Here is a 22,978-nt window from a genome sequence, read left to right as displayed (position 1 = left end):
ACAGCCAAGGCACCGCCCGTGTGCTAGGCTGTGTCCTCTATACAGTTGAGACACACGGCCGTGTCTCCACCCGTGTGGTTACTACTGCGCATTCTGTTTTGCCAAATTTAGGTGTAGAGGACACACGGCCTGACTACACGCCCACAGGGCAGACCGTGTGTCACACACTGTCTAGACACATACTTGTGTGTCTACCCGTGTGGACAAAAACAAGACTATTTACTAAGCCTATTTGTCACTCTTACTTATACCCACCTATAAAAACATCAAACAATACCAATACCACATAAACACATGACCATATCAGCTAATACCTAGGCATCCATACATCATTTCCAAGCTATTTCCTATCATATACAACATCTCCTACTTATCAACACAACCCATGTAACAAACACAACCATGAGAATTCTCATCAAATGCATTTAATAATAAATAATATTAGCCAACATCAATAGCCTATACACAATGAATACCACATCCATATGAGCCAACACTTATGGCTAAACCAACATGACACTAAACAAAAAAACCAAGTCCCTATACATGCCACGCTCAAAACATTTAAACTAATTATATCAAAAACTTTAGGTGATAGTGTGATCAATGCCTCTGACGTCCCTTGATTCCCGAGCTAGCTTGGCGGTACTATAAGAAAATAGAAAAGAGAGGAAGTAAGCATAAAGCTTAGTAAATCACAAGTAAATAATTAACATCACTTTACCAAGTAATACCATACTCATAACATATCATACACTTGCACAAGATTCTTGAATAACTATAGACATAACTTACTTATTTTCATCCTTACTTCTCATATACACAACCTGAGCTCATTCTTATGAGTTTCATTTAGGTATATGTACCACTTGCAACATAATCGTAACTTTCTCAATCATGATATAATCTTTAAATCACTCGTTGAACTAGTTGGAATAATAAATGGATACCCGATAAGCCTCATACAAAGGGTAAGATGCCAATGCCATCTCCCAGACATAGTCTTACACTGGTTCTCATATATCAATACTGATTCCATGTTCCAAACATAGTTTTACACTAGCTCATATATCGAGGTCGATGCCATGTCCCAGACATGGTCTTACACTAGCTCTTATATCGATGCTGATGCCATGTTCCAAACATGGTTTTACACTAGCTCACATATCGAGGCCGGTGCCATGTCCCAGACATGGTCTTACACTAGCTCTCATATTAATGTCGATGTCATGTTCCAAACATGGTCTTATACTGGCTCACATAACCCTAGTATCATGGCATGGATATCCGATCTATTCCTACAGTTCAATTGGGAGTTTTACCATATCAAACCTCGTCATGTATATTCATAACAAAATCAAACATTTCATTCATTATCAATTATTTAATGCATAATAACAATAGAATTGTGATATTTACATGCAACTTACCTTAGTATACAAAATACGGGCGACTAGTTTGATTTAGTCCACTAGCTTAGTTTTCCCCGGTCTAAGTCTGGATTCCGTATTTCTTGATCTATAATGAAAAAATTTATTTATTTAATCATCACATTAATCAAGACATTTCAAAATTCCTACTTTGGTAAAATGATTGTTTTGCCCTTAGACTTTCACAAAATTATGATTTTGTCCCTAGGCTTATAAAACGATTTTCATCGAATTTCCTCATTAACCAAACCTAGCCAAAACTACTTTAAGCTTATAGCATCTCACAATTTCAATTATTTCACACATTTGCAACTTATTTTATAAACTTCACAAAATGATCATTTTAGGTGTTTTCATGAAAACCACTTCACAAAAGTTGTTTATTTAACAACCATGATTCATTTTCTTCTATAAAAATTCAGCAAACAACATGAATACTCTTATGGTAAAACTCTAGACTTTCAACTATTTTGCAAAATAGTCTCCTCATTAGGTAGATTAAGCTATAAGGGTTACAAAAACACAAAAATCAACAAAAATGACCATCAAAATCACTTACTTGCAAGGGATAGAAGTTGCTGAAATTTTGAGCTCTCAAAAACCACTTCTTTGTTGAAATTTTCGGTGGAGAGAAAGGAAAATGAAAAAGATGATAGATAGCCTTTAGGTTTATTATTTTATTATCAATTAAGTCACCTAACCGTTTACCATTCCATGAATTAAGGCTTCATGTCCAACCACTAACATTTTATTGGTTTATTTACTCAATAAGGACCTCTACCTTAATGTTCCATAGCTATTTGACACCTTTAGCTAGTAAAACAAATCTTTCTCACTTTATGCAATTTAGTCTTTTTTCGAAATTAAGCAAGCAATCGCTAAAATTAGTTCATTAAAATTTTCAAACATTCATATAACCATGCTATTACATATAAAATAATATTAAAATAATTTCTCTGACTTTTGATTAGTGGTTCTGAAACCACTGTTCCGACTAGGCCCAAAATTGGGCTGTTACACAACATGGAGCAGATTTGATAGGCTTCAGCCTAGGTCTCATAAAACTTGCTTCCAACTTCTTCTCCATCACCAACGATTTCAAAGTACCTAGACTGAAATCTATCAAGCCTACCCCATCATTGAATAACAACTTAAAAAATGCTTGTGGTGGGGAGTAATCACAGGCCAATTAGATAATGCCACTATTTTTTATGTTTAAGATGATTAAATTTTTTTATATGTCTTACAAATTGTATGAACACTTACGAAATTTTAAAAGATTCTAAAATTTTTTCTATATTTTAATGAATTTTAAATATTTTTTGACATTTTTAATATTTTTTTACAAAGTTTTAATAACTTTATATCTATATATGTATTTTTATCGTTTTTATTGATTTTAATAATTTTTATCTTTTTCACACATGTTACAATCACGACGTGACACATGGCGCAAAAAATAACTTTAAAATTTATAAAATGTAGCCAATTACATTTATAAGGGAAAAATTATGTTTTTATAAACATTTCTATATTTTAATAAATTTCTATAGTTTTTAGATTTGTTTTCTAATTTTTATTGATTTTCATCATTTTTCGTCACATGGTAGAGTTAACTAAAATAATGGAGGATCGTTAACTTTAATGGTCAACTGCTAAAATTAATAATCAAAGAGTCTTTTTGATGGATTTCGGCAATTGAAGTAAAAAAAAGCATGACTAGTTGCTTTCTTTTAAAAATTTTGAGAGCTTTTTACACCATTAAACCATATATTTATTTTATAAGTTTTTAGAGTAAACTGCATTAGTAGTCATCAAACCATGATTTTTTTGTCTCCTAAATATGAAAAGTTACAAAATGATCGCTTAACTATTCAATTTTATCTTTTTTGGTCACTTAAATATCTGAGAGTTTTGGGTGATTCCATTTATATATTATCTTGTTAGTAATAAAAAAAAACAAAATTGAATAGTTGAGTGATCATTTTTTAACTTTTCATAATTGAGTGAGAAAAAGAACCATTCATAATTGGGTGACCTCTATTGTAGTTTAATTTTTAAAAAATGGTCTTAGTGTCATGGGGTTAAACCTTTTGTTTCTCAATTCATGTGGCTTTAAGTGATTTCTTCAATTCAAATGAGCCTAAGTCAGCGTAACTCTTACAAAGTTAGGATTATCGCAGGATTTCTCTAAGGCACCGACAATATGGTGGAAGCAACTCAAAAGAACAAAATAACCACAATAAAGTAAAAGCACACCAAGTGTTTGAGTAAATGCTCTCAATTAGCATTCCCTTATTAAAGAAGTGTAACAGCCTGATTTTGGGCTAGTTAGAATAGTGGTTCGAGACCACAAATCCAACATAGAAAAATTTATTTTTATTATATTTTTATGGTCTACAGTTTTACGGAATGATTTCGTGAAAATTCTGTTCGAAAATTTTGACGTTTGAGCACTCAATTTAGTCGAAAGGACTAAATTGCAATAAGTGCAAAAGTTGATTTCTACATGTTAAAGGTGTCCAATTGCTATGAGATTTTAAATTAGAGGTCCTTATATGATAATTAGACCATTTGTTAAGTTAGTGTACAAAAATGAACATAAGGTAAGAGAATTTTAGTGATGTGGGAGAAGGGTATTTTGGTCATTTGGTTAATAAAAGAATAAAAAGGGAAAATAAAGCCAAAATTTGCTCATCTTTCTTCAACCTTGCTTGAAACTTGGAAGAACACCATAGCTAGGGTTTTGTCATCTTTCAAGCTTGATTGTAAGTACATCCTAGCCCCATTTTTAATGCTCTTTATGTTTTTGAAGTCGTATTCACCTGATCTTTCTATTTCTACCATTGTTTTGAAGTAGGGTTCATGTTTAAAATTTTACCCATGTATGGCATGCATGTTTTTTGATTTTTTATGGTAAAAAAAATGAAAGTTTGATGTGTAATAAACAACTTTTACTAAGTGATTTTTGATGAAAATACATAAAAGGACCTATTTGTAAAAAATTATAAAATGTGTAGTAAAGATGTGATTTAATGAAAAATTTAGGCTAATATGAGTATGTATATGAGTCAGCTAGGTTTGGGTAACAAAGAAATTGAATACATTTCAATTTATGAGCTTAAAGACTAAAATGTAAATATGTCAAAGTTTAAGGGACAAATGTAATTTTGCCATAATGTAATTTTTGGACTAAATTGAGTAATGTGAATAATAAGTGAGTTAAATTTGCTATTATAGATCAAGAGAAATGAGGTTTGGACCTAGATCGGGGGAAAAACAAAGTATTTGACGATTAGGTCTCATTTCTACTATTTTTGTACCGAGGTAAGTTCTTATGTAAATAATGCATTGTTTTAATTATGTTTTGTATGCTTTACTATTATATGAATTATGATTGACCATTGAGTGTGTTCGACAAAGTTACGACAATCTTGAAATCCCAATTGAACCTTAGGAATAGATGGGATACAAATGTCATGACATTAGGGTTACTGAGACTTTGTGTAAGACCATATCTGGGATATGACATCATTATGAGATTTCGTGTAAGACCATATCTGGGATATAACATCGATATGAGATTTTGTGTAAGACCATAGCTGGGCTATTGGCATCGAAACGAGATCTTATATAAGACCATATCTTAGATATGGCACTGGTGTGGTACTATGTGCGCGAGATACTTGAGTATCCTTTAGTATTGCAAGTGGTTCAATGGGAAATGAAACGAGAATGTCAAAGTTGTGAAAGACTATAGTATGCTGTAAATTGATACAAGTATGTACATAAAACTCATGCTTAATAAGCTTGATATATGATTAATCCCTCGGTAAGGTTGCGATTGAGTAAGTTGGATTGTGAGATTTATAATGACATTTATGTTAATTTACTTCAAGTTAATTGTATGTTAAATGTGAGTTTATAATGCTTATTATTTGTTGCTTATTATTTGCATGGGAACTTATTAAGCTTTAAAGTCCACTCCTCTTTCTTTTTCCCTTGTCTTATAATGTCACCAAGCCAGCACGGGGATTGGAGATTGTCGGAGATCCAGTCACACTGTCAACTTATTATTTTGGGTACCAATGATTTTAACATTTTGACTTATAGCATGTACAGGGACTTGGTCGTTTTGTTATGTGTCATAATTGATTGGCCGAATGTGTGGGCTTATGATGGTTGATAATTCATTTTGTAAATGGCTATTGAAATTGACTAATATTGATTTAAGTATATATGCATAAGATGATGTCTTTCATGGATGTGGAAAATTGCATGATTTGAGTTGAAATATATGTGATGTTTGTGTATGATAAATGATAGTATGTGAATGAGGTATTGATGCCTTGGTTGTGGTTGATTTGGTTGAATGCATATACTTGGAATGGTGCTATGTTTTGTTGTGTAGGTTTGTGCATGGAAGAGTGACAATATGGCTTGGAAAATAGCCTTATTTTTGTCCACACGGGTAGACACAAGGGCGTGTGTCTATATCGTGTGTGACACGCAACTCGCCCCATGAGCGTGTGATCCAGCCTTGTGTCCTCTACACCTTAATTGTTGCAAAACAGAATGCTCAATATTGAGCACACGGGTAGAGACACGGGCGTTGCCCTGGGCGTGTGAAGTCTGCACCTATTTTATGAGAAATTATGAAAATTAAATCGACCACACGGCCTAAACACACGGGCGTGTGCCTTTGCCGTGTGACTTCAATTTATTCTTGGATGTCAAACAGAGAGTTACACGGGTTAGGGACACGGGCGTGTGTGACCATACAGCCTGCCCATACGGGCGTGTCCCAAACCACACAGGCATGTGGCTTTTAAAATATGAAAAAATTTCTAAGTGTTGTGAAATTTTCCAAAGCTCTCGGTTTAGTCCTGAACTACTTTCAATGCATATTTTGGGCCTCTTAGGCTCGTTTTAAGGACAATTTGAATGTATATGAAAAGTTTTAAATTTGGATGGAAATTTACATTTCGGTTTTGTATGTTTGCTTATGTTTAAGTCTGGTGATGCCTCATACCCTGTTCCAGTGTCGAATACGGGTAAAGGGTGTTACATTAGGATTAAAAATGAATTCAATGACCGATTACAAAAGAGGGGAAAACTCTCTATTTATAGTTTAGCTTCCTTGAATCCAATTGTACTACTAACTTTACATTGATGGACTCGATCAAAGTCTATCTAACATTTGACTATTTAATTTACAATCCACATGTTATCATTGATTAAAGATAAAATAATCCTCAAATCAGTGATGAATTTTGAGACTAAATTTTGGGAAGTTTGACTAAAATTTTAGGAGTTTAATAAGATTGTTTTTAAAAAATTAAAGGTATAATTAAAATTTTAAAAAACTTTAAAAAAATAAATGAGCTTAAATTTAAAAAAATTAAAAGGAATAATGTAAATTAAAATTTTAAATAAATTTAAAGGGAAAAAAATAAAAATTTCTAAAATTTTTGGGGAGTGATCTGGATCTACTTGACTTCTACAAATAACGGATTGGAATTCATTATTTGACTTGACTAAATTAGAATATTTAACAAAATTAGATATTCCATAAATAATTTTATTAATTCATATTTTAATTCGGATAGTAGTAATACTTTGGTTTAAAGAGATATTCAAAATTTAAAGCAATTATGCATACGGGTTGAGATTTTAAAGCAGTTATGTATAATAGAATTATGATACTGCATAAACTGATACCTGCTGTAATCTCTATTCATATAAAGATGATTAAATTCTTGGAAAAACGGATTTGGAGATTGAAATTTAAGAAATTTCTCAGAATAAAATAGCAAGTTAAGGATTCATTCATCAAAACCCATTGTGAGTTTTTATCCCTTTCACGCTTTCTCTTTCAGAGTTTGTTTAATTTCTTGATTAAGTTTTTTTTTTCATTCGAAAAATGGAATACGAAACCCATTTTCAAAATGGACCAGACTTTGGGTATGATTTTGGCTCAGGCCCGGACCAAATTTTTAATACTGATATTTTAATTACTTTAATGTTTAGGTATACCTCCCAGCCTCCGATCGAGTCACCTCCCCTCCCTTCCCCTCCCCCTTAATCCCAAATTAGTTCCGTCGACAGCCGTCTCCACTCCGGCTGCCACTTCGTCTCCCACTTCCTTTATCGCCAGCGCCCACCTGATTTCAGCCCCAATCCCTGTCTTCTGCTTCCTCTGTTGCTTGCTTCCACTGTTGTGGCAGGACTGAGAACTTGAACCCAACTCAGGTAAGGCTTTAAATATCATCACCATCCTTCCAAGTTGCCAGTATTTCTCTGATGACTAGACTTAAACTTAATTTTGGTTGTCGGGTGCAAACTTGACCTAGCATTTCACTGTTATGGGCCCATCTTTTATCCCTTTGTGCTTAATTTGTATGTTATGTAAATATCAAACTCAATAGTTGTTTGCTGCAGATATATATATTTTTGTTGGTATGAACTTTGGAATTTCCAGCATGATAATGTACAGAGAAAAAAGTGGGATAACAGTGTATATTCTGCTATGTGAATGACAAATTCGTTTATTATTGCTTTGAAGTTTGATAGAATCTTGAAGTTCCTTGATTTCCCAAAGTAAAATCCCTGAAAGAACAAACGAAACAGTGGTGCATTAGGGAGGATCCCACTGTAATCTCCCTTTCCCTCTCATTTTGCACTGGTTTGGTAATCTGTAAGCAGTAACAATAAGAATAATAAGAATAAGAAGAATAAGAAGAATAATAACAACAATAACAATAACAAGAAGAAAAAGAAGAACAATAACAATAATAACAACAATAATAAGAATAATAATAATTATAATATATAGTTATTATTATTATTGGATTTTAAAATAATACCGATTTTTTTTAAAAAAAAAAAACTTTGCAAACATTAATTAATAGGATTTTAAATCGAATTCATGAAGATTTAGGGGGTTTCAGTTTCATGGAATAAGTTCTATTTTTATCAAAACCGGAGAAAAGATAAAAGAGAGCACCATCTTTTGTTTTCTTTTTCTTTTGTATTACACATGATTTGAGATCACTAATCTCAGACAAGATTGTGAGAGTTACACATGATTCTTTACTCGTTATTGGAGTTTACTATGATATCTAAGAGCGTAAAAAACATATATACTTGCAATAGTGTATTAATTGACTTTTGTTAATAGACAGGTTTTCTTTTCTCTAAGTTTTAATCCATATTTTAAGCTTTACATAAGAACCAGTCTTTCATATTGCTTAATGATCTGACAGTAGGTACTTGATATGCATATATTAGGGTTTAGGATATTCGTATGGCAGTATGTGTATATGTTTGGACTATCTCCCAAATATATGCATCAGTATATTTAATGAGCATGTAAGTATAATTTATTTGATAATTGAGTTGTTTATCCCATGAAAGCAATGTTTTTATTTATTTATTTAAATTTTATTAAAAAAATTTTTAATCTTTTATTAACTTAGGATGGAGACGAAAAGTGCTGGTGAGATATCTAAATGGAAATTCATAATTACGAAATTCTGTTTGATTGTTGAGAAATTCTGGGAAATGAATAGGAAAAATCAAGATTGACCCATAGGATTTCTAGCCTAGATTTCTTTTCTCCCTTTTTGGGGTTCTTTTTTTTTTCTTTGGGACTGTAGGATTTAATGACCTAGGGTTTGTATAATTTTCCAAAGTGAAAAGCACAAATAGAAAATGAAGTTAATAAAAATCAATTTGAACTGGTTTGAATTAGTTGTCCTTTGGGCTTATCAAAGAAATTAAAATTTGGGTTCTTCCTGCTTTCTACATGTTTCCTTATCGATTGATTTATTCCTTTTCAAAATGAGATTTTGGTTATTTTGATGTTTCATTTTGTACTAATAAGAAAAGTAAAGTATTCAGCATTCTTTTCTAATGATTTTGGTCTGGTTTTGGCATTGTTTTTGTTAAGTTTGTTTAGTTAAGGTTTAGGATTGTATGATAGGAAATTTTCCCCCTAACCTTTATACGATTTAACAAATATGTTATCCGAGTGTTGGACATGGATATTCGTTCAACACGGATATTCAGTATATCAGTTATTTAGTTGGAAACTTATATTTGTTTTAACTCTATTAATTTAGGAACTGTGGAGCACTTTTACTTTCTGATGAACTGCCCGCCACACGTGCATACTTATGGTTCAGCTTTATTTAGAAAGGCTGGTAATTTCATTTCAACTTCTTTGAACCAATGCCATGTTCCCTTATGGAAAAGAAATTTTGAGCACGCGAGTGTTAAGACTGTGGATTTAGAGTTCTTGTTGACAAGATTTCGCACTCAGTGTTACTCTTCCCGGAAAAGTAGTAGTAGTACAAAAAAAACATCCAGGACTAAAAAATTTGATCCAGAACAACCAAAGGTGATGGAAAACGAGAAAGATGCATTCTTTGTAGTGAGAAAGGGAGATGTTGTTGGTGTTTTCAAGAGCTTTGCTGATTGTCAGACCCAAGTTGGATCCTCAGTAATTCTTCTTCCTTTTTTTAATGTCGCCTAATGTTGATTTACTTTTAGGCTAATTTTGTGCTATACTGTGTTATTCAAATTGCAATATTGATAGTTATGTGCTTTTTAGATTTCAATGAAATGACATAATTGTAATGCAAATATCATAGTAATCTTTCAAATTTAGATTCTGTGTTTCTTCTTTTTCGTTGTTCTGTTAACTTTGACATGTTATTATTCTTTTGGAGTAGATATGTGATCCTCCGGTCAGTGTTTACAAAGGCTACTCTTTAACAAAGGAAACTGAAATATATCTTTCTTCCTATGGGCTTAAGAATGCTCGCTACACTATTAGAGCTGCAGATGTGAAAGAGGATATTTTTGGAGCGCTCATGCCCTGCCCTTTTCAGGTGAGACCTTGCGCATAAACCTTATGCATACTGCAAATTTGCTGTTTGGTTGAACAAGTCTATCGAAAAAAAGAAAAGAAAAGGAAAGAAAAGATTTTGATGTTGCCTTTCTTTTTTTCTGCGCCTGCACCCATGTCTCTGTTTGCTTGAATGTGTTCCTGTGACAACAATTGCACCTAAAACTTGCATCTCCCAATTAATGTGATCTGCTTGGAGGTTTTGAGGCCATCGATGATCAATCTATTTGTTCTTTGATTAGTTTCATTCTTTCACATGTTAACTGTATCACAAAAGCTGTTTTATACCATCCAGAGAAGGTGAAGATATTGACTTTTATAGATTTGAAGGCTAATGTTTCTATTTATTATGTTTCAGGAGCCATCTTCTTCTAAAGGTGAAACATCTCATAATGATGCAACCAAAAAGAGACCACAGGATATGCTTCAGTTAGAGTATGGGGTAGGTTAGTTGTTTTAATGTTCCCTGAGCACATCATTATTAATATCAAACGAGTTTGGGTGTGACATTATTTTTCAGTATTTTACCTTTAACCTTTTGTAAGGACTGGGATCACTTGGTTCAATAGCCGTAGCTGATCTTGCGAGAAAGCATGTCAAGTTGGATCCGCATGCTGGGGCTCAAATAACATCCTCTGGTCATGTAAGTAGATTTGGTAGTGACAGTTGATTATGTTGGTGAATATTGACATTAATTTCATTCACAGAATTGAACATATAGTCTTGAAGGCCATTGTTTCTTTTTATCATTTTATTCAAGATGATTGAATATAGTTCCTCAAACAGCATAAGAGGGTTTCTTGTGAGAGAGAGAAGGGTGTCTGAATTAATTTAACAAGATTAAGTGATGCTTTTTTGCTCTGAAAATAGGCTTTTGTGCCCGTACTTGTGTCTTTATGGCAGCAATCTTGTACTCTTGAGTTTGATGGTGCATCAAAAGGAAATCCTGGACCTGCTGGTGCAGCAGCTGTATTGAAAACTAATGCTGGAAACGTGGTATGCAATTAAACATTTAAAAATTAGACCTTTTCCACACATTAATCTTTCCATGATGCTGGAAACCTTGAGTTTGAACAGATCTGCAAATTGCGCGAGGGTTTGGGCATAGCAACCAATAATGCTGCTGAATATCGCGCCCTAATTTTAGGGTTGAAACATGCTCTTAGAAAAGGTTATACAAACATTCATGTCCGAGGTGACTCGAAACTCGTTTGTATGCAGGTAATCCAACTTTCTATCTGTTTACTGTTGCTTTGTCGATGTTATTTTTCTCAGAAAGAAAAATCTGGATGATAATGCTGAAACTAGGTTAATGCTTCAGAGTTTTAGCCTCCGGGCAATTTGTCTCCTTAGCAACTTGGTTCTGCATGGAAGCACTGTCCCTTCTCTCTTTTTCCTAAAAATTTTCCAAACAAAAAAGTTTTATAATTTTCCTTCTTAACTTGGTTCTAAAAGGGATGAGTATTTAATATGATTAATGGAGTTTCCTATTAGAATGCACACCTGTTCTCTACCTCTGTCATGCTTTCTAAACCCAATATTTTTCCCCCAAAATAAGAAAATTTTTCTTCTCTTTTGGCTGGTCTGTCAGCTGGGACAAACTAAACTGTCTCTGGACAAATTATAGCTCAACTGTTGCTATTCCCGGGCTTCAATAATGGCCTAAATCTTGGTTGACCAAAATAATAATAGTGCCTAAATCTAGGAGCTGTGTTGTTTATTTTCATTTTATTGAAGTATTGTCATTTCAAGTTAAGGAGCTTAGCTTCTGTTTTGTTGTTGAACAGCTGCAGGGTTTATGGAAAGTCAAACATGAGCACATGTCTGAGCTGTGTGAGCAAGCAATGAAACTGAAGGATAAGTTTCTTTCATTTCAGATCAATCACGTTTTAAGGGTATGACCAATTTTTATACTTGATAGCAAAGTAATGGGCAAAATTTCTTTTTCTTATGACTACTATGGCCTCTTTGTTGTGCCAGCATTGTTAGGTCTTTATGATGTTATTTTTAAAGTTTGGATCATTGCTTGCATCTACAATTTTCTTTTTACTTATATTTAAGCTCTTTTATGGGTAGTGCATGCTTTGGCTATTGTACCAGCTTTTTAGCTTGGAACCTGTAGAACATAAATTGATGGCTGATGTTTGTTTTTAATGCCATTTGTATTTCTCTTGGATAAATTTGTATTTCTCTTGGATAACACAGAATAAAAAATAAGACCTTGTAAATAATTTGCAGTGTTAAAACATCAATTTTGATCAGTCTTACCAATAATTCTCAAGTCTCAAATCTAAACAACTTAGACGAGTCTTTGCAATAATGCTATTTTACTGTTGTTTCTTACCTTTCATTGTGTATTCTAATTTAGTCAAATCAATTACTCCGAAAATGCATTCTCATGAATAAGATCTTTGGTCACTTTTTTTGTCTTTTTATTGCATTGCATGATTTTAACCTTTCTTGCTCACCTCTGTGAAAGGAATTGAATGGCGAGGCTGATGCTGAGGCCAATTTGGCTGTCAAACTTGCTGGTGAGGTTTGGTTTGAACCATTTTGGTATTTATCAAGATCAATTAATTGCTGGATGTTTATGAGATCTTTCTAACCCTTGCAGAAGGTCAAATCCAGGAGTTGGCCTAACTCATTGATTGTGCTGGCAGAAGTTTTTTTGGTTTGTTATGGAATATATTTATAAAACACGAATGAGGTCTAGGATTTTGTCACTCTTTGGCTAAAATTTTGATCTTGTGTAGGTGCAAAATTTTGCATTTAAACCCCAGAAGATCATGTTGTTGTTGGCCTTCAAGCTCAGCTCTTCAATGGAGCAATGCAAATATCAGAGGCATGTTAATGGGGATATCAAATTCAAATGGCATACATTTTGGTTTTATTTTAAACCCTTATTCTACAGATTGTTGTGGGAACCTAAGATCAAATTATTTTAGTAAAGATGGACAAAGTGTAAAATCAAATAATTACAAGGGAAGAATTCAAGTTAAAATTAACTAAGTAAACTAAAATCCGTATATAACAATAATAGAAAATTCTTATTTAAATATATATATTTAAGATACAAAGCTTGTGCCTTTTATCAATTTTAGCCAGAGTGTATTTAAATGAAGAGGAAAGGAATTGTGAAAGATTTAATATTAACGAAATTTAATTTTAATTATTGCATTAGTTATTTTAATTTCGGGAGTTGAGCAGTATCTGTTAATGGTTGGGCCCGAATTTCAGTGAGAAGCAAGTAAGCTGACGATGCCCAACAGACAGTTTCCTTAGTTCTATATTGTATCCATCATCGCTGCCATTATATCCGACGGCTAACGGCATCCTGCTTTCGCATGCCAACTTGGAACCATGTAACTCAATTTCAATTACCAAAAATGTAATCAAATGAAAGAATTAAAATGAATTAAATTCAACTCCAAAATGTTTTAAGTGTTTGATGCTTCATAAACGGGGAATGATAAAACCACAGCTAAACCCTCCTCACCTTTTTAAAAAACTTTCTAATATTTTCCATTCCTTCCCTTTCTTTTGCTTAAGAACAAATCCTTGCCGGCATTGCCACTGATGTCGTCGATATTTCTAGAGAAAGCGATCTGGTGTACTCAGGCCCACCTGTATCAACCATCGTCAAGCCTCTTCTGCCTGATCTCCTTTAACCATGCATCCTCATCTATGATAGGGTCTGCCATCTTTGTCATCGAGGTTTTTCCTTTTCTCTGTTTTCCCTTTTTTACTTTTTGCATTCTTTGATGAAAAATAAGCATTTTCTAGGGATTGGGTTTTGTTTAGCTTCAAGTTTTTTTTGCTATTGTTTGTCATTTTGAAGGGGTTAAGTGAAATGTGGATTTTTCTCCGTACTACATAGAAAAAAATTAGAATGTCAAAGAAAAAAAAAAGAAGAAACAACCTTCAATAGTTTACCTATCTAGGCAACTCTCTTCTGACAATAGGAAGCTGAGTATTCCCTTCAACAATATTCGCAAGTTTATCTTGGAACTGAATCACAAGCGGTGCAATATCCCTTTCCACTACCTCACAAACCACTTCCTTAGTATTCAAGTTGCCAAAATTGACAATGTTTATTTTCAGTTCTTTTCATTTGTGTTCAAAGAATGTAACTTGTAAACGAGATCAAATGTTATTGTGGTTTTCGTGCTTCATTCAAATACATTCCAGGATTCTTCTTAAAATTTTTTCTTGATTTGTTCTTAATGTTGATCTTATTTATCAAGTTCATTATGTTTATGAGATCCATGAGGAACTAATCCTCTTATGGGGGATTAGTGAGTGGAGGTGTGGTTAACTAATTGCTTTGTAGGGTTTTCTTAGCGGATCAGCTAATTAGGAGAGAAAGAACTTAAACCCTAGGCTTGACGACTTTAGGAAGTCATTTAGGTGAGAATTAACCCAAAATTGGTATGACATATCAGTGAACACCTTAGCCCTCAACTAATCTGGACTGTAAGGTCAAGAGATAAGTAGTTTTTGCTGACTCGTTAGTTTAGTAAAAGATTGGGAGATTCTGCTAGGGCAACGACTAGTTGATTGAATAAAAACCCGAAATAAGAATTAGTTATGACCACTGAAGTGAGCTAATCATCCATGTTTAGATTTGGCTAAGTTTATAAGTTAGATTTCTGAAGTCTCTTTTGTTTATGTCATTTTTAATTCTATTAGTTTTCCGAAGTCTCTTTTGTTTAAGTCATTTTTAATTCTTTATTTATAAAATCCAAAAATACTTATTTATGTTTTTTCGTAATATAATTTATTTAAATTACTAATTACTTCTATTCACATTTTGGCTAACTTTAATTTAGTACTCACCTCTTTTGGGTACTACTCTTGGAGCACTCACTTACTTCATTGTAACTATATTGTAACCTAACCTGTATACTTGCAGACACCGCCTCAGTTCCATACATTTAGTTGTAGTATTCACACTTTGGACGTTAGTACGTCTGGAGGCGATCAAGTTGTTCGCGCTGTTGCCGAGGAGGCAATGTTAGCAACTTTCAAAACTTTAACAGTTTTGCAAAATAATGTATGGGTTGTTGGATCTAATGCCCTGAGTGTAGTATATTTGATTGTGAACTTGTAATTTTTTCAAACAGATTAGTTGTAACATCTTTTACTCGTATTCGACGCGGGAACAAGGTACGAGGCATTACCGGACTTAAACTCAAATAAACATTCAAAACCGAGACATGAATTTCCACTCAAATTTAAAACCTTTCACATGCATTCATATCGTCCCTTAAAAGAGCCTACGAGGTGCAAAACATACATTAGGAGTGGTTCGGGACTAAACCGAGAACTTTGGAAACTTTTGCGAAACTTAAAAAATTTTTCATGCAAAAGGGGTCACACGCCTGTGTGGGCTCAAGACACGCCCGTGTGACCCTAAGACACTTCCGTGCTTCAGGCTGTGTTCAAAATAGGGGGCATTCTATTTATAACCTCATCACCGAAATGAGGTAACATGACCAAGTCACATGCCCGTGTGCTAGGCCATGTAGCACACACGGTTGAGACACACGCCCGTGTCTCTGCCTGTGTGCATAATTCTGGACATTTTGTTTTGCCTAAATTAAGGTGCAGGGGACACACGGCTGGATCACACGCTCACGGGGCTGACCGTGTGTCACACACGGCCTAGACACACGCCCGTGTGTCTACCTGTGTGGACAATAATAAGGCTGTTTACCAAGCCATTTGCCACCCTTACTCATGCATGCGCTCACATCAATTCAAAGGCACAAAACATAGCATACTTATGCAACCAAAACATCCAAAATCATGACTAACACATGCCAAACAATTTACATTCATGTCATAAATCATTCTTCCATCATTCATCAAGCACAGTCACCAAAGCCATTGGCACATATATAAATATACTTAGGTTCACAACCATGTTAGCCCAAAAATAAGTCAATTTACATGGCCAAATATCAAACAAGCCTTTGACAATTGCAAACCAATATATTGGCTACAATCATAAAGACACATATAACCAAATGACCAAGTCCCCATACATGCCATAGACTCAAACAACTTGAATTCATCAATACTCGTAGTGATAGCTTGATAGTGTGATAGGATCTCCAGCGATCTCCAACTCGAGCTAGCTTCCTGGCTCTATAAAACATAGGAAAGGAAGGGGGTAAGCTATATAGCTTAGTAAGTTCATATGTAAACAATAAGCAACCTCAACCATACATATATCATACAATTAACATAATGTAAAACCATACGAATATCATTTAAGTCTCATAAATATAACTTACTCATTCACATCTTACCAAGTGTTTATCATATTCAACAATGTGAACACAATTTATGATAATCTACCATAATCTCATGGTTATAATTTTATTCAGTCATAATGTTTGCTCTATCAACTTATAAGCATAATTTAACATATTCAAGCATTAGCCCAACAACTGAAATCTTTTCGTTGTAACATATTACAACAATTAACAAATCATTTTAAACCACATAATAAACATGCATATTAAATATGAGTATTTACATTTCGAGCATATACTTTAACATCTTTCAATTTTTCAAAGCTCATATCATCCCATAATCATTTTAATACACAATTATGCCAATTTTTCCTTTTTCTTCATATTCGATAAATCACAATTTGTGTGAATCAAACATGCTAGATCATAACTCAATTTGGCCCGAAAGCCAATTACACGATCGCCAATTGAATTTACCATACATTCTCATTGAAATCATGAACTCACCATATCTTAAAATCAATGCGTATAATTTATGTACATACTTGTACAGAATTCGTAATACTTACAGGCTCTTTCTCTTCTTTGACATACCCATTTAATTTCCCATTGAACCACTTGGAATACTAAAGGATACTCGAGAATCTCGTACATATAGTATCGTTCCAATGCCATATCCCAGATACGGTCTCACATGGAATCTCATATCGATGCCAATAGCCTAGCTATAGTCTTACACGAAGTCTCATATCAATGCCATATCCCAGATATGGTCTTACACGAAGTCTCATATCGATGCCATATCCTAGATATAGTCTTACACGTAATCTCATTAACCCTAATGTCATGACATTTGTATCCTATCTATTCCTAAGGTTCAACTGGGAATTTCGCCGTATCGAATCTTCGTCGAACGTATCCATAATGATTATTGTACAATTCATGCAATATCAAAAAATTAAATACATAATATAAAGTTGCATTATTTACAAACAAACTTACCTCGATACCAATGATAACAAAAAGGGATCTAACCGCCGAATACTCGTTTTTCCCCTGTCCTAGGTCCGAACCTCATTTTCCTTGATCTATAATATCACATTTAGCTTATTTATTAGTCACATTATTCAATGTGACCCAAAAATCATATTATGACAAAATTATATTTTTGCCCCTAAAGTTTCACAAATTTACATTTTTGCCCCTAAACTCGAAAAATGAAATTTATTCAATTTGTTTAACATACAAGCCTAGCCAAATCATTTTCATAACCATAACAGCCCACAATTTCCATTAAAACTCACTTTTACTACATATTTTATAACTTTTACAAATTAAGTCCTTTTAGGCATTTTCACCGAAAATCACTTAGCAAAAGTCGTTTAACAAACAACTAACATGCAATTTCTACCATCAAACATCAAAATACACAAATATTCAACATGGGTAAAAATTTAAACTTTGACATCTCTTCAAATCAGTGGTAGAAATAGGTAGATCTTGTCATGAAGATTTCAAAAACGTAAAAAAACATTAAAAACGAGGCTAGAACGGACTTACAATCGAGCTTGGAAGCTTGAAAAACCCTAGGCATGGTTTACCCTTGTGAAATTCAGCCATGGGGTTGAAGATGGACAAAAATTGGCTTTTAATTTTGTTTTTAATTCATTTTAATTACCAAATGACCAAATTGCCCTTAATGAAAAACTTTAGAAATATATCAAACCATGTCCATTTTTGTCCACCAACTTAACCAATGGTCTAATTACCATTTAAGGACCTCCAATTTAAAATTTCATAACAATTGGACACCTCTAACATGTAGAACTCAACTTTTACACTTTAACAATTTAGTCCTTTTGACTAAATTGAGTGCCCAAACGTCGAAATTTTCGAACGAAATTTTCACGAAATCATTCCGTAAAACTTTAGGCCATAAAAATATAATAAAAATGTATTTTATTACGTTGAATTTGTGGCCCCGAAACTACTATTTCGACTAGATTCAAAATCAGGCTATTACAACTCTCCCCCTTTAGGGATTTTCGTCCCCGAAAATCTTAGCAGAAGAAGTTGTTTTTGTGACAACCCTAAATTTACCCTAGTCGAAAAGTGGTTTCGAGACCACGAAACTGAGTCATAAAAAAATAATTAACAGTCATATTTGATGCTTATTATATATGAATATGCATGTGTGAAAATTTCATGCTTAAATTTTGTATATAGTATGTTAAATTTATTAAATAGGACTTGTGTGAGAAAATTTAGAAATGTGCTAGGCAAATGTTAAAGTGGCCTATTAATGCATGTTAGAAAATGCTAGTACTTGCATGTCAAATTAGCCAAATTTTAGATAGTGGCCGGCTATGTTATGGATTAAAACATATTATAAATATTTTATGTTAATATTTTGTGTTAAAAAAAATAAAATAAAGAATATGGATAATAAAATAATAGTGGTTAGTGGGAGGAGAAACCAAAGTTAGCTTATGTTGCTCCTCCATTGCCGTAACTAGAGGAAGAAGAAGAAGAAAAATTCGGCCAAGGTGGTTCTCTAGATTAAGGTATGTTCAATGTTACTTTTGGAAGTTTATACATCCTTTGGATGATTAGTCTAAATTCTATCTATCTCATGGTTGGATTTGGGGTTGTTGGAGAGTTAGGATTCGGCTAAGAAGCTTAAAAATTTTAGTTGATGCCTTGATGTTATTAGCATGTTAGTTATGTGGATGTGTTAAGTTGCTGGTTATGTTAGCATAAAAGTTGAAAATTTTAACTTATTTTGTTTGGAGGTGCCGAATTTAGATTTAAGAAGAGAATGGGTAATCGGTTGTGCTTGGTAGAATGGTGGATGAAAGTTGCCGAATGTGGTCTTTGGTTTGGGCATAAGAAATAATATTATGCATAGGTTTCGGTTTTGGTAGTACTTATATAATTATAATTAGTTCATTTTGATAGTTTGGTATGAGGGGATAAGTAAAAGTTTAAAGGTAGCTTAAGTCAATTGATATTCGACTAATGATTTCGAATTGAAGTTTTGTTAGGTTGTGGAATGAGTGGCCGAGAGAACTATAGGCTATGTAAGGATGAAATTTGCTTATAAGCTGTGTGTGTATGGCTTTATTTATTGATGACATTTAACATTAATTTTTATATTAAAAGCATGCATTATGTATATGTATTGAAGTTTATATGATTGTCTATTGTGACTACTAAAAAGTAAAGTCGAGTAAGTAATTTAAATAAATTTATTTGTTCTAAATTAAGCTCAAGAGCAAAAGGGGTCTCAATCAGATAGGGGAAAGGAGAAAGCAGCCGAGTAGATTATCCACAACTGTTCAAAACACCGAGGTAAGTTTTGAGTAATCACCTTTAGTAAATGATTGATGATACTTGGATAAGTGTAAAGCTGGATCTTTTAGTCTTATTTGAATAAAGTGTATGATTAATAACTTATTTATATGATTCATAGATGATTGATCATTATAGGATAAGTTGAATGATAGAAGGAGTATGTGAGAATTTTCTATGATGTTTGAACCGTAATATTAACAATGGTACTCGTATGAAGCTTATTTTGAATGTGGAAATGACTACTGTTGTGATATGTAGAATGAGATGTGGTAAAATATGAATATATATACATGATATATGGTGATTATATCCGGACTTAAGGTCCGTAGGCTATATGCGGGAATTATATCCGGACTTAAGGTCCGTAGGCTATATGCGGGAGGCTATATGCAGGAATTATATCCGGACTTAAAGTCCGTAGGCTATATGCGGGAATCATATTCGAACTTCAGGTTCGCCGGCTATGTGCTGGAATTATATCCGGGCTAATAGTCCTGAAGGCTTTATGCTAGTGATCGGACTCGGGTTTTAAACCTAGCAGGCTTAACGCCGGTGATTTGAGTAAAATCGTGAATTTGAATATTCGAGAAAACCACTATTGATTTGGTATGATACACTAAGATAGCCAGGTACGTACTACGTACTCATATGTCGATTGATGTTTTTAAAACAAACTATTAATATAAAGAATGATAATTAGATATATATATACATATGTATTTATCAGTTTGTATATATATATGTATGTGTGTGGATGAGTACCGTATCTACGAATAAGAGAATGGTCTATTTGGTTGATGTTCATTGTTATAAGGAAGTATATGTCTAAATTTAATTGTATGAGCTAAATAGTACGGTAAAGTATGTGCTAAAAGCCTTGTGAGTATACATGTATGTATTAGGCCAATCAGCCTTATAACTAGTACGCTTGTGTTCAACCGGTCAAATGATTTACAGTTTAAGTATGAACTTAGCGATACTTAATGTTTGATTTTAAATTAAATGCTTAAAACTTACTAAGCATGTTAATGCTTACTTTGTTGTCTTAATTCTATGTTTTGTAGATTTTGTTCGTCAGCTACGGTTTTCAGGGATCTCAAAGTTGAAGTCATCCACACTATCTAAGCCCCTTTTGGTACTCTTTTAGTTGAACTTTGATAATGGCATGTATAGGACTGACCTTTGTTGTTAATTAAGTATCTTTTGGTAATGTATATTCGTATAGCCATGCGAAAATGGCTTGTATATTTTGAGTATAGCATTATAATCATTTTGTATATATGGTCTTATGATATGGTTATTGAGTGGTATGGAAATGCTTGGTAATGATTAGCCATTGGAATGGCTAATCATGATCATATTTGGTGCTATGTATGTCAAATTGCTAGCTAATCCATGGAAACCATGAAATAGGTAAAATTTACCACAAAATAGATTCAGACAGCAGTAGTGACGTGAATTTGAAAAATCACTAAAAATAGTAGAAATGAAATTAAATAATGAATAAGTTATGGAATCGAATCCTGATGAGTCTATTTTCATATGGAAGAAGCAAAACAGGTATATGAGCTATATTTTATGAGATGTTTAAATTTTTGTGAAACAGGGCTAGAGCGATTTCTGGATCCCCTGTTATGACTTTGGAAATTCACCATAAATTTTAAAAAGATAATTATAAGTCATGATTTATATGTACAGATTCAGTATTGAGTCTAGTTTTATTTGAGACAAACGGCATAGTCATTGTAGCTCTGTACAGGGAGATATCTAATTCGTAATACAAAGAGGTCAGAGTAGTCGAACCCTGAAACAGGGGAGACTTTAACTAATAAACTGTACTAATTGGCCCGACCAAAAATTCTGAAAAAAAAATTAGTAGATATATGTATGAGTCTAGTTTCAGGAAAAATTTACGGAACTGGATTTCGAGTTTTGAAACTCGAGATATGATTTTTAAAGAGACTGTGATGCAGTTAGCCAGCTTGTCTGAAAATTTTAAAATGAATTGTATGAGCTGTTTAAGAAATGAATTAAGTCCGTTAACACCTCGTGTTCGACTCCAGAAACGGTCTCGGGTACGGGGCGTTACAGTTTTCAACTCTCATGAAACACTTTCACTAACTTCTCAGAATCACAAATCGATTTAACCTCGTATATCTTTTTCCAGTAACCTCTGAACTTTAGCACATAGTGCTGAAGTATATTGCCAAAGATCTAAATTACTCTCTTAAGAACCCATATACTCAGTTGATCTGTCAAATAAGAACTCGGTAGATACTGAAACAATCATGTGGATTTTATCAAATGATCAACATTCAAACAACATCGTCCATTTCGGGAATAGAGGTAGTCTCGATATGAAATCTATAATGACTCTATCATATAACATACTAGTATTATCACTGACTGCAATAGTCCTGAATGCTCTTGATGTTCGGCTTACTTGCTAACAAATAGACATCTAAACATAAATTCTAAATATCATGGTACATACTCAATCACCAGAATGTCTACTTCATATAACTGTACATTTTATTACTCTTGGATGAACAGACGTGATACTACTGAGCCTCGTACAAAGACTTCTGCATAAGCTTTAGATTCATTTGCATGCAATATCTATCTCAAAACAATAACATCAGTCATCAAGTCAGACCTAAAATTCAGAATCAAAAATTGACTCATACTGTACTCATTTAGCTTGCCATTCACTAACACATTTCTGAGCTTCTTAAACTCGCAAGGAAAGCATTGATTTAGCTTTTAACTTAGCTAGAATCAGACCATCATCAATAAGATTAATCATGTAACCAATAATCATAAAATAAATAAAGAATTTTCAATTCAGGCATCTGTAATTATACTTACTTTCCCAAAGGTTAATCAATAACTACTCACAGTCCTTGTAACACCCCTATCCCGTAACCGTCGCTGGAATAGGTAAGGGCATCACCGGACGGACCAAACATTTCAGAATCATAGATATCATATATCATTAATACAGAAGCATTCATCACCAATTC

General features: G+C 33.4%; 1 protein-coding gene across 4 annotated transcripts; it reads left to right on the top strand.

Annotated features, from left to right (window-relative positions):
- The first annotated feature begins 7,162 nt into the window (after positions 1-7,162).
- On the top strand, positions 7,163-13,312 carry LOC107905444 (uncharacterized). Of its 4 annotated transcripts, XM_016832204.2 has the most exons (12): positions 7,165-7,274; positions 7,461-7,682; positions 9,554-9,933; positions 10,166-10,324; positions 10,700-10,787; positions 10,887-10,984; positions 11,212-11,337; positions 11,419-11,562; positions 12,129-12,236; positions 12,821-12,872; positions 12,956-13,012; positions 13,095-13,238. In XM_016832204.2, the coding sequence occupies exons 3-11, from the start codon at positions 9,580-9,582 to the stop codon at positions 12,979-12,981; spliced, it is 1,155 nt and encodes a 384-aa protein (XP_016687693.1). In that variant the 5' UTR covers positions 7,165-7,274; positions 7,461-7,682; positions 9,554-9,579; the 3' UTR covers positions 12,982-13,012; positions 13,095-13,238. The 4 variants fall into 4 exon arrangements, with proteins under 4 accessions (XP_016687774.1, XP_016687693.1, XP_040968532.1 ...); XM_016832285.2 differs by lacking the exon at positions 12,956-13,012 and having other exon boundaries at positions 7,163-7,274; positions 13,095-13,312; XM_041112598.1 differs by lacking the exon at positions 12,956-13,012 and having other exon boundaries at positions 7,167-7,274; positions 11,245-11,337; positions 13,095-13,312.
- Positions 13,313-22,978: the final 9,666 nt, after the last annotated feature.

This window comes from Gossypium hirsutum, chromosome A05 (assembly GCF_007990345.1).
Source record: "Gossypium hirsutum isolate 1008001.06 chromosome A05, Gossypium_hirsutum_v2.1, whole genome shotgun sequence".
NCBI lineage: Eukaryota > Viridiplantae > Streptophyta > Magnoliopsida > Malvales > Malvaceae > Gossypium > Gossypium hirsutum.
The sequence above is the reverse complement of the archived record's forward strand: the minus strand, read 5'-3'. Positions and strand labels throughout refer to the sequence as shown.

Bases quoted from the DNA above. Each gene is read 5' to 3' on its own strand.
- LOC107905444 (XM_016832204.2), top strand. From the start codon at position 9,580: ATGAACTGCCCGCCACACGTGCATACTTATGGTTCAGCTTTATTTAGA. The intron at 9,934-10,165 runs GTAATTCTTCTT...CTTTTGGAGTAG, and splicing joins AGACCCAAGTTGGATCCTCA to ATATGTGATCCTCCGGTCAG. The intron at 10,788-10,886 runs GTTAGTTGTTTT...ACCTTTTGTAAG, and splicing joins TCAGTTAGAGTATGGGGTAG to GACTGGGATCACTTGGTTCA.